Here is a 12731-nt window from a genome sequence, read left to right as displayed (position 1 = left end):
CAAATGTTGTCTTCCTGTTATCATTCTTATTATTTATTATGATCGTTATCATCAAGATATGAATATTTAATCCTGTCTTTTGATGGTAATTTCAGATATAGAACACTTAATAATCTATTGATAAATACTATTAATACTCGTTCTGGTAGCGCTTAACCAGCCTTTTGCATCACATCCACGTACTATTTAACATTCTAATAAACCAATAGGTACAGAGGACGAAGCTTATTTCCACACATGTGTATGTAAACATGAATGTTGTATCGTGAGCTGTTCTTCGTAATGATAAAGAAATATAAAGATATTGAGAGAGAGAGAGAGAGAGAGAGAGAGAGAGAGAGAGAGAGAGAGAGTGAGAGAGAGAGAGAGAGAGACAGACAGACAGACAGACAGACAGACAGACAGACAGACAGACAGGCAGACAGAGACAGAGAGAAACACACACAGAGACAGAGTGACACACAAAGAGAGACAGAGGGAGACATACATACATACATACATACATACATACATACATACATACATACATACATACATACATACATACAGACAGACAGATACAGAGAGACAGACAGACAGACAGACAGACAGACAGACAGAGACATAGGCAGAGACAGACCGACCGACAGACAGACAGACAGACAGACAGACAGACAGACAGACAGACAGACAGACAGACAGACAGAGGCAGAGAGCGAGACAGAGACAGGGACAGAGACAGACAGAAAGAGACAAATAGACTCACACGGAGATTGACACATAGAGGGATGTACAAAGAAAGCGAGAGAGACAGTGCCGACCAGGAAGACAGATTGGCTGAGACAGACCGAGAGACAAGCACATTTCTATCAGACGAAAGAAATAGATAGCTCGGAACAGGCAAACCAGCAAAATGTTATCAAAACACGATGTTATAGCACTGTAAATTATGATAGAAATGTGAACACAATAAAACTCTAGTAACTGGTATATCAATACAGATCATAACACTATACATTTATTCCCGAAATATTTGACAAAATGTGTTGTTACAGTTGGCGTTTCGAGGCAGTCCAATGGTTCTCCTGTATACAGACATTCTTATTTGAACCAAACATTGAAATGGGGAATTAGATTTGCAAGAAAATGAAATTGGAGATAGAGCTATGTCTTTGCAAGATAATTTAATAGGCGAAATTATCATAAAATCATGAATAATAAGTAAAAAAATGAAACTCATGCCATTTTTTTGAATAATTCATGCCTTTAATTTTGAATGAGATTACAGTGTTGATAGTGGTTATCAAAACAATTTTGTTATCTTGAACAAGTCGAACGTTTGCTATCGGCACATATTAGTTTTGACAACACCTTGCCTTTCTCGTTTCAGTTCGCTGACTTGGTTTTAGTTATATGACGAACGTTTCTCCATGGTAAGAAGTTGTTTAAAGATTTATTAGATGTTTTGTGGGTTTTATGTAAGCACGTCCAGATGAAACGGTTTTCTTTCACTTTGAAGACAACCTCCTCCTCTCCGGACAAGAACGAGTCGCCGTCTCCGAGACTTGAAGCAGGTGCGAACGGTATGACGATAGTGGACGACACTCCCGATGGTCCACAATCACAGACAACCGTTGACGAGGATGACACAGACACTAAGAAAATTGTCGAAGGTTTCATACAAAAGACGAGCGGTCATTGTTTACCGAGAATTGTGCGTGCGAAGTCGGTGAAAAGCAGATGCTTCTGGTCTGCCTTGTTTTTCATTGCTATAGTTGTTTTTGTGTACCAGGCCATCACGTTGATCAAACTGTATGCGTCGTACGATCTTGTTGCGAAGATCAATGAAGGGACGACAGACAACATAACGTTCCCGGCTGTCACGTTGTGCAATACAAATAAATTACGAAAGTCCCGAATTGAGAAGAGTATATACAGCGAGATCCTGAGGACTGATCCAGTGCACGAGGAGAGTTTTCATCAAGCATTATCGTACCAAGGTAAGACAAAGGGTACTCCTCCAAAAAAATATATTACTGACTTTACGCAGAAAAAAAATCGAACTTTCCACCTATTTCTCTTTTAGTCTTTAAGTATTTTTTAGTTGTTGACTTAAAAACGTCAACTTCAACTTCACCATGGATAATTATTAATTCTGTCAATTTCTCAGCCCCACTATCTATGCATTTAAAGATTTCCTCGCTGTCCCTGTCTGTCTGTCTATCTGTCTGTCTGTCTGTCTGCCTGTCTCTCATGAACGTTATAGTTAGTCATCTTACAAACTGACGATCGATCTCCCCGGGAAAAATTAATTCGTACTTACGAGCGCAATAGTTATCTGTTGAAACGTTTACAACAGCTGCAAGTATTAATTACAAAACAATGTCCCCAGAGGAATGACAAGATAAGCTTAATAAGGATACGATATCACTATCATTGCTGTCAAAGACGTTAAAACCTGCCTTATCAATTATTTCAATGTATTTTTTTATGGATTTCAATTATGGTGGTAAACAAGTGTTGAATACAATTTTCCCAAAATATGCAGTAATTGCAAATTGCAAATATTATCTACTAGTCAAGATTAATAGGGATATCACTACCTAACGGAAAAGGGGCAATGGAAATAGTTGTCTTGCAACTAGGCTTGATTACTCTTCTTCACCAATACTGAACTTGCAAACCCGCCATCTTGAAGTGGTCACGCGGATGAGGACAGGGTATTTATTTTGGATTTTTTAGTATATAAATTAATTTTATGATGGATTTCGACTTCAAAAATCAATATGAAACAGCATATACCAAGGCAAGGCCTTGTCTGTAACTCAATCAGCTGCAAAATATCAATAAATGTATAAAATTCTTTGTTATTGTGCGTACAATAAAACAAACTGTTTTACACATTTCTTTTATAGCTTTTTGTAATGTAATGAGTTACAAACACAGACTTGATGGTCAATGTTGTTGCATATTGATTTTTCAAGTAGGAAGCCGTGATGAAATTGCTTTATGAATTAAGAAATCCAAAATACCCAATCTTTATCCATATGGCCACTTTGAATAATATTGAATGCTTGCATCATGGGAAATATGATGATAAATATGAATCCATCAGTATTGTAAACAATAATTGTTACATTGTTTATAACCACCAATAATCTAGTCATGGTGATACTCTGACCATTGTAAGAGGTTTATTCTATTAATAGCTCCACATTAGGTATTACGATAAGTTCAGATATCCCACAGTCGTCTAAATTGCAAGTTCCCTATTAAGAAATACTATTTCTATCACACTCACTATCGATACCTAGGTGCAATGTGGGTTGGATCAGACATTATTATAAAAATTCAGAAATGAGGCAACGACAATAGTTTGTTTTCTATATATTATACAATTCTAACAATCGTGTTGTACTCCCCATGGACACGTTCGGTTGTATTATGAGATGTTTTATTGTACGTCTTCCAATGAAGGCGGTCACGTTCATTAGTCTACATCCCTCGATATTTGAAACTATGGTCACACGTTTACACAGTTTATTTTACGTACTCGTATACATGTACATGCAATATTGTGTATGTATGTATGTATGTATGCATGCATGTATGTATGTATGTATGTATCATGTATGTATGTATGTATGTATGTATGTATGTATGTATGTATGTATGTATGTATGTGTGTATGTGTGTATGTGTGTATGTGTGTGTATGTATGTATGTATGTATGTGTGTGTGTGTGTGTCTGTCTGTCTGTCTGTCTGTCTGTCTGTCTGTCTGTCTGTCTGTCTGTCTGTCTGTCTGTATGCATGCATGTATGTATGTATGTATGTATGTATGTATGTATGTATGTATGTATGTATGTATGTATGTATGTATGTATGTATTAATGTCTAGGTAGGTAGGTAGGTAGGTAGGTAGGTAGGTAGAAATTTCTGTCTGTATGTCTGTATGTATGTATGTATGTATGTATGTATGTATGTATGTATGTATGTATGTATGTATGTCTGTCTGTCTGTCTGTCTGTCTGTCTGTATGTATGTATGTATGTATGTATGTATGTATGTATGTATGTATGTATGTATGTATGTATGTATGTATGTATGTATGTATGTATGTATGTATGTATGTATGTATGTATGTATGTATGTATGTATGTATGTATGTATGTATGTATGTATGTATGTCTGTCTGTCTGTCGATTTTCTTAGCAGGCAAGTTCTCACATGTTTCACATTGTCCTGCACTAAACCATAACTATAATAGAGTTTTATTTCATTTGTTTTCGAAATTCATGGCTTTTTTATAACTACTCTTTTGAGGTAAATAGAAACGTGTGTGTGGGATTAAACAACAAACGCGTTTTTATTCGTCAAACTAATCATGATTTTCAAATAATCTTGTCTTTTATGAATGTTACCTATGTATTTCAAAACTGAACGACATTTGTTTCCGATTTTCTCCTTGTTTTGCTCCAGATAGTAAATGTCTTGCTGGCGATTTTCAGTGCAGTAGAAGTAAACTATGTATCAAAGCACACCAACGATGTGATGGACGGTTTCACTGCCTAGATGATCTCAGCGATGAACAGAATTGCGATAAGTCGTATAGTAAGTCCAAATATCTGCTTATTACTGTGTTTTAAAAAAAAGACAGCCTATCCAATACGTGCAACTATACGAAGGATAAATGTGATAAGTAATCAAGTTAAGGCCTTACAGAACACAGTACTGTACTCATTTCACAAGGGAGCAAATCACTCGGAAGTGACGCCGTGAAAAGCCATATTGGTCGATTTATACCCGAAATTTAAACTATAGTAAATGGTATGCAACACTGCTAAAATACTATGAAACTCGAGTATGTTTAATGGTTCACGTCACTAACACAGTTTTCGGGTATATTATTCGGATTTATTTATGTTTATGATATGCGATTTAGTGAGATTTGGCTTACAAAGGCGGTTAGATTGCTCAGTTCTACACTAAAAAATAGAGCTTTAAAGTTACAATATTTAAACGATACATATTCTAAAGTTATTAACATCGCATTATACTTTTTGTATAGAATATTTGAAATTAGTAAGAGCGCGAATTTCGTACATTTAAAAAAAAAAATTTGGAATTGCGATACTAGGGTCTAGAAGTACGCGTATAAATCAGATTCCAGCGTACACACTACAAATTATATAGGCTTATATATATAAAAGAAATTCTATTTGGGTTCACGATTTTGTCTCCAAACAACGTTTACTATAAATGGTTCATTTCATTGTACAGTTCTCTGCGAGGAAGGACAATTTAACTGTGAAGTGCCTGGTTTCTATGGCTACTGTATAGACAAAAAGAAACGATGTGATGGCATCCAGCATTGTTTTGATGGCAAAGATGAAGAAAACTGTGGTGAGTATCTATGTATATATTTTGCATGTCTTTTTATAGGCAGTATACGTGAACACTTACAAAGCCCCCAATGAACTCTTTCAATATTAGGAACTTAATTACACTTCGTTCTTCAGCACACACTTTTCGCTCATCGGATAAATGCCTTCTGGACACACCCAGATGGAATCTGGCTTCATGGTCGCAGCCCCTTCTCTTCAACAGCTCCTGTACTTTGGATATCTCTATATTCGTGTATACAAACCTCTCCCACTATCAACATTTTCAAAAGACGCTTAAACACTCACTCGTCTTTCAGAGAGCATTTTCATTTGCTATGTAACACTAAGCACCACTGAACATTGTTTAAATTTGGATAGTTGGCGCTACATAAGTTTGATATATAGATATATAGCTAGATAGATAGATAGATAGATAGATAGATAGATAGATAAATAGATAGATAGATATAGATAGATAGATAGATAGATAGATAGATAGATAGATAGATGGATAGATAGAGAGAGAGAGAGAGAGAGAGAGAGAGAGAGAGAGAGAGAGAGAGAGAGAGAGAGAGAGAGAGAGAGAGAGAGAGAGAGAGAGAGAGAGAGAGACAGATGGATAGATAGATATTTAGATAGATGGATAGATCACTCTAAAGATTTTGACGCTTCGGACGCGTCCCATGTGTTCAGTTTAGCGTCGTTTGTGCCAAAAAACATAACACACTAGTGTTCAGATCTAGAATGCATGTGTTCTATTCTTGTTCTGAACACTTACTTTGTGTTCAAAAACTGTTACAGTGTTCTGATGCGTCAACAGTGTTCTAGTTTATAAGATTTTGAACATATGTTATGCGTTCAAAATAAAAACACCGTGTTCTAAATCTGAACACACGCGTTCTAGTATTTATATTGAACACATATAATGCGTTCACAATCTGTTACAATTAAGTGTTCAGGAACTGGACACATCACTTTAGAGTGTAGATATATAGATAGTCCTCTGTTCTGATAGGCGTGGCACGACCCATCGTAACTTGCAGTCTATGTGTAGTAGTGTAAAAGAAAAGATTTTATACTGATCTAAAATATTGTAAGGCCAGAAAAAAAATTAAAAAGCTGTTCAACGGGCAACCTAACCCATCACATTGGGTCGGTAGGTCGATTTATTTTTTTACAATGTTGGACAAGGGTATAAAAACAAGCCATATAATGATGGCAAAACATTTCAAGTTGAGTTTGTATAGTACTTATTCAGTAATTTTTACTCTTGCAATTACGAAATGTACACAATTTACAGTTAAACCATTTTTGTAGCTCCTCTCACCCTCTCCTATCAAAAATGTTAAGACCCACCAAATGAAACTCAAGAATTATTTTAGACACACCTTCTGTCATCTACACCACAGTGGAGATATAAAATTATATGGTACAATGATGTATTAAAATAACAGTGATAACCAACTACAATAACGGTCCAAACGAGATTACTTTACAAATGATGTGGATTTCACACGCAACCAAAAAAATTGAAAATGCCAAAAAATATAGATAGGTCGGGCTCGTTGAACAGCTTCTTTTTTTCTGGACTAATCATTACTTCATTATCTTTCTCAACAGTTGAATGCAAGGGAGGTCTAAAGTGTGACGTCGGCAAGAATGGCGGCAAATGTATATCTGATGAACAAAAATGTGATAGATATCCCGATTGTAATGATATGGCAGATGAAATAAATTGTCTGGATAAATATGGTTAGTATGCATCGGTGATTTTTTTTTTAAAATTGTACCGGTAGACGGTTATCATATCATACATTTCTCAGAAAATTGAAAGAATTTATAAATGCATTTGATTAATAAGAATTTGAAGGGTTTTGTTTTCATAGTTGTATTTTTATAATTAAGTCTATCGTGGTTCACATATTTATTACCTGAATCCAATCAAGTTAAAGATGAGTTTTGAAACGGGGAGGGCATGAGAATAACACAAAGGTGTTTGATAATACTTATTTGTGATAAAAACCATGTGCCAGATGTCCGAGAACACGGTGTGCCTTATTGAAACTCTATGGTCACTTTGGTTTTGTTGTAAGATGGCCCATGTCCTGCTTTCAATAAAGAAATTTTGTTTTTGTTTTTTTTATATAAAGATCAGCCGTGCGGTAAGAACTTGACAATTTTTCCTTTTCGCAATTCTTCATTTTACTCGCCGAGATACCCATTTCCGTATGAGAACAACGAATCGTGCATTGTCGAATTACATTCGGAGTCAGAGGAATTCTGCATCGCTATTTCCTTCTTACATGTGGATATGGAATGGCATCCAGATTGTTACAACGACTATCTCGAGGTACTGTACAGTGTGGTTGTCTGTTATTAGCATATTTATGTACAACACGTTTCAAGTTACCGTTCACCGGTCTTATTTGACACACCCACGCAAAAAACAATAAAAAATTGCACATGCTTTACTTTAAGATAACAATATTAAAAGAATACACTTTCTTGCAACATTTTGTCCCATTTGAATGAACTAAAGTGCCACCATGCAACATTAAATGCAGACATCAATACATTAGCGCCCGCGTGTCTGTATCTAGTTACAGTAAATTATTGTATAATAAACAAAAAGAAGTAAAAGCTATTACGATCTTGCCATATTAATGTAGAATATGCAGTTTCTTATTGGCCAAAATTAAGAAAACAAACAAACAAACGTTTGTTTCCGTTAATATGACTTTAAAACGTATAGTAGGGTAGATAGGTCGGAATTTTATTTTATTTTACGTCAATTTTTAAAAAAATAATTCGACCCCAATATAAGATGGCATGGCGGATCGAACAAAGGAAAATCTAAAATGGTTTGTTTCAACTTCCAGAGTACATGCATCTACCACAATAAGTCAGTTGTTGAATTCTGCATAGACGGGATGAGAACGGTAGTCGTCATTTAGAGCATGCGCACTGGGAGTAGAGCCTTTGATATAATAAGTTTTTGTAGATAGAATCTATACATTCGCTCTGTTTACCGATAACTTGCCCCCCCCCCTTTTTTTTTTTTTGATGAGCTTATTAGCCTTCCCATTCCATGTCGGAACAAGTTACCTCCCATGCAAACAATATGGTACGGGAGAGTACTACGAACAAAAATACTAAAAAAGATCCTATAATAATCCGTGAAAGATCTGAAATAATAACTGTAAATAATTACAGTTGTACGGTAGAACATATAGCCAGTTCTCTCTTAAAATCTAAATGGGGCAATACATAAACGAATGACCTCATTAGCCCTAATAACGTATATTTGATTTTATACTTTAGATAAGAGACTTGAAAAACAGTAATCTCAAGACAACCGTCTGTGGTTTCAACATCCCTGACAGATGGATATCCTCGTCAAACTCAGTCAAGTTATTTTATCGAACAGATAGTCAGTTTCATTCGCAAGGATTCCATATAGTAACGGAGGAAGTGGTATGTCCGAGTACTTACAAGAAATGGAAGACAAGTCCGTGGCTTGAGGTAACTATATGCTAGTCCTTAGATAAAACCGTGTTTGAATTCCCGCCACATTGTCAATTTACATGGACAAACTAACTTAAACAGTATTGCATGCTGTAGCTGCATGAACTGGAACATCCTTTATAAAAAAATGTTTTATCTAAAAAAAATAAGTTCGGGAGTGTCCAGATTTTACTTCCATGGGGAGTACGAAGGATTCCATTTTCCTGGTGTATTTTCTATGCCACACCTCCCAGGAAGAGTTCTTTTTTTCTACATACATACATACATACATACATACATACATACATACATACATACATACAAACACATACATACATACATACATACATACATACATACATACATACATACATACATACATGAACAGTGATCGGAAAATGATACAATTACAAACTAGTGCAGTTTTAATATGACGACAGATTCAAAATCTAGCTTTCGCTCAAGATCTAAGCTTGTCACTACATGCCTACGGATAATATTGGCAGACTACAAATCATCACATACAATGGCTCTTAAGCTTTAATAAGTAAGGGAAACGTATCGTTTGTAACCTGGTGAAAAAAAATGTCCCAGTTACAGGTAGCGCAGGCTTACAGGAGATAAAACAATATATAAACCATATATTTGCGCATCACCAAATGTGACTCAGAACAAAAATGTAGTTTTCAACTTTTGTATATTATACACCACTTAAATCTGGCCGAGCCTGTGTAAGATTTTCCGGTCAGTTATAATCATATTACCTTGTACTTTGACACTCACAGCAGATAGCTCACTGCCTACAAGCATCACACTAATCTCTTGTATGTACTTTTAGTAAAGTGTGAATGTAGCTCTTTCGACCATTATCAATTTACAATGTAGTTATTGTCTTGTTTCTTAGTGCTCTTTGACATGTGGAGGGGGTATAAACAGCAGAGATGTGTGGTGTGAAGCAGACGAAGATCAGCTTCCTGAAGGGGAAAGAAACAAGACTTGTCCCGGATTAAAACCAAGTGCAACGAAATACTGTCAAAGAAAGACATGCGAGAAAGAATTCGAAGGTTACCGTGGTATGTAAAGGACGCGATATAAACTAAAGGTGGAGGGGTCGGATGACATCAGATGTTCAGTGTATGAAAAAGAACGACACTTTCCCAAGACCTTGTCCCAAAACCACCGCCCCCCCCCCCCCACATGTAGTTTGTATCCTGTTTATTGCATCCTGTTTATTTCCTTCTCATACACAGGCTGTTAGCCGACGTTCTTGTTCAATTCCCAAATTTGCAACATTTCCATTCAGATTTTGCTTGATCGAATATATAGGAACGGTCGCTGAAATTTTAGTCTATTGATGCAAATGTGTCTATGATTACGTCAGAGTTGTAAGAATTCGTTCACAAGAACCATACTAACACATAGCACACAATTCTTACTGTTTCATGCGGTTTTTTTTCACTATTCATCTACCAGATAGTTGTGGCCAAGTGTTCATCGATCCCCACCGCGTTATCAAGTCACGCGGCCACGGAAAGTTTTACGATAACGGTAGTCACTGTCGGTACAGCATTGTCAATCCTCATGGTGGTTGTATTAATTTAACACTCCGAGAAGTTGAACTTGAAGATAGCAAGGACTGCGTCAATGATTATATCAAGGTAGAATTACTATTGATAATCTTTAGTTTTCTGTTTTGAAATTACATTTATCTTTCTTGATGTTAGCAAATATTAACTGATCCATCAAATATGACGTAATACAATTGATTAAGAATGCAAATCTATAAGAAAGAATGTTACAATGTGCAGTACTCGTATTCCCATTTGTGATAATGGTGTATTCACTTTCAACTGTTATTCCTGAGCGAGCCTTCAGTAAATAGGCCAAATAAAACTAGTTTTGGTTCCGGTTACCCTACCCCATCTAGTGTTTCACGCCGCCCCTAAATAAAAGTCATGTTTTTATTACGTATTCGAGTAAAATAATAATACAATCGCGAAAATTGTGGTCTCGCAAGAAATAGTGGGTGCGGAAACTGACATCAACTTAAAAAGACAAATTATATAAAACTATTCTTCCAATCTGTAATGGCTGTACATCTGATAGCAAGAAATAAACAACACAGAGACCATTTGGAAAATATTGGAAAACCTGAACTAGACACTCACACAGAAAAAAAATTATACTATTAAAAATGAAATAAAATTATCTTCCTACCCCACCTATTTTAAAATTGAATGTAAGCAGAACCACACAGTTTTTTTACGCCTTACAAGCAAGGTGAGGGCCATGGGAAATCGAGCAAAACATAGCTAAAAATGCTATCAGTAGATAAAGGAACACGAGATTCCGACTCTATCCCACCCCTGCAACCACGATGATAGTTTTATAGGAATCAACTGTTTACTACTACTACTACTACTACTACTACTACTACTACTACTACCACTACTACTACCACTACTACTACTACTACTATTACTACTACTACTACTACTACTACTACTACTACTACTACTACTACTACTACTACTACTATTACTACTACAACTACTACTACTACTATTACTACTACTACTACTACTACTACTACTACTACTACTACAACTACTACTACTACTACTACTACTACTACTACAGAAGCTGTGCATTTGTTTGACGGCAATGCATCAAATAATTCTTTTGTTTGAACGAAGGCCAGAACTCCTAAACACTAGTAGCTAGATATGCATGACGACTACTGAATTTGTATTATCAAGATCACTGTAAACATCCCCACTCCAGCGTATTATACCCATCTCTGTTTCCTTCACACTCCTATCAAACCACCTCCTCCCCTCACACCGCAGCTAATGACTAATTCACTGCATGGTAAAACATGTATTTGGCTGAAAGGCTCAGATAATAGGGAGCCTTCATTAATTACAAGGGGGAGGCCCGGAATAAAATCAGGCTCAGGCTGTTGCATACGTAGAATGTGACCCTGCCCCAATTTCATCGTGCTGAAAAGTGGCACTCCTCCAACTTTATTTCTCTAAAACATGATATCCCCCCCCCCCTATTAAAACCAACTGCTGCCACCATGTTGAACGTTTCAAATTACTTTGCCTCCACCACTATCGCCATGTGGATGGGTGTGAAGGCACTGCATTAATATATACATTCACCGGCCACAATTCAACTCCTAATGATTAGATTTTCACTCTCCTGACATCGTTAGGAACGAGATCAACATATCCACAATATTATCCCTAGTATATTACTCAACTACTCCCATTTTACACCTGTGAGACCCACTCACACCACATCTGACAGTTCATTACATGGTTTTCAGCAGCAATTATATATAAGCTGATATCATAAGCTGATACCTGTAAATACTATTAAAAGGCTCCCTTATGATACATCGATGGCAGTGGTGGATTGTTGTAGTGGATGCCATTGGATGCCGTGGTGTTTTCTGATACTACATGTAATTAAAATAAAATGTGCCTCTCCACGAGAATTCAAATGTAAAATAGAACTCCCCCCGCCTCATTCCCCACCTCTCATATGTAATTACTAAAGGTGCCTCACAAAGCATCGTAACCACTTTGACTGACATCAACAAAAGTTTGAATGACTAGTGTATTTTTAAATCACCCTCGCTCGCTCACTCACTCACTCACTCACTCACTCACTCACTCACTCACTCACTCACTCACCCTTACACGATAATTTCAATATATACTCTTAGATCGAGGACATGAATGAGAAATCGTTGACAAGGTTATACTGTGGCACTCCTGGAATAGTGGTATGGGCGTCGTATTCTGGCAATGTCAGTGTCACCTTTCATAGTAATATAGATATCAACTTCTCA

At 36.4% G+C, this 12731-nt stretch overlaps 1 protein-coding gene across 1 annotated transcript in view; it reads left to right on the top strand.

The window, feature by feature from the left end:
• The first annotated feature begins 1564 nt into the window (after window positions 1-1564).
• LOC144437989 (uncharacterized) overlaps window positions 1565-12731 on the top strand; it is a 25429-nt gene continuing 14262 nt past the window's right edge. The window contains exons 1-9 of the mRNA XM_078127022.1: window positions 1565-1979; window positions 4461-4592; window positions 5262-5384; window positions 6986-7117; window positions 7516-7715; window positions 8687-8887; window positions 9774-9942; window positions 10343-10527; window positions 12606-12731. The exon at window positions 12606-12731 is cut by the window's right edge and continues 63 nt beyond it. Coding sequence (XP_077983148.1) covers window positions 1565-1979; window positions 4461-4592; window positions 5262-5384; window positions 6986-7117; window positions 7516-7715; window positions 8687-8887; window positions 9774-9942; window positions 10343-10527; window positions 12606-12731 — 1683 coding nt within the window. The remainder of the gene's footprint in view (window positions 1980-4460; window positions 4593-5261; window positions 5385-6985; window positions 7118-7515; window positions 7716-8686; window positions 8888-9773; window positions 9943-10342; window positions 10528-12605) is intronic.

Source organism: Glandiceps talaboti, chromosome 7 (genome assembly GCF_964340395.1).
Source record: "Glandiceps talaboti chromosome 7, keGlaTala1.1, whole genome shotgun sequence".
NCBI lineage: Eukaryota > Metazoa > Hemichordata > Enteropneusta > Spengelidae > Glandiceps > Glandiceps talaboti.
Note: the sequence above shows the minus strand (reverse complement) of the source record. Positions and strands in the feature narration are given on the sequence as shown.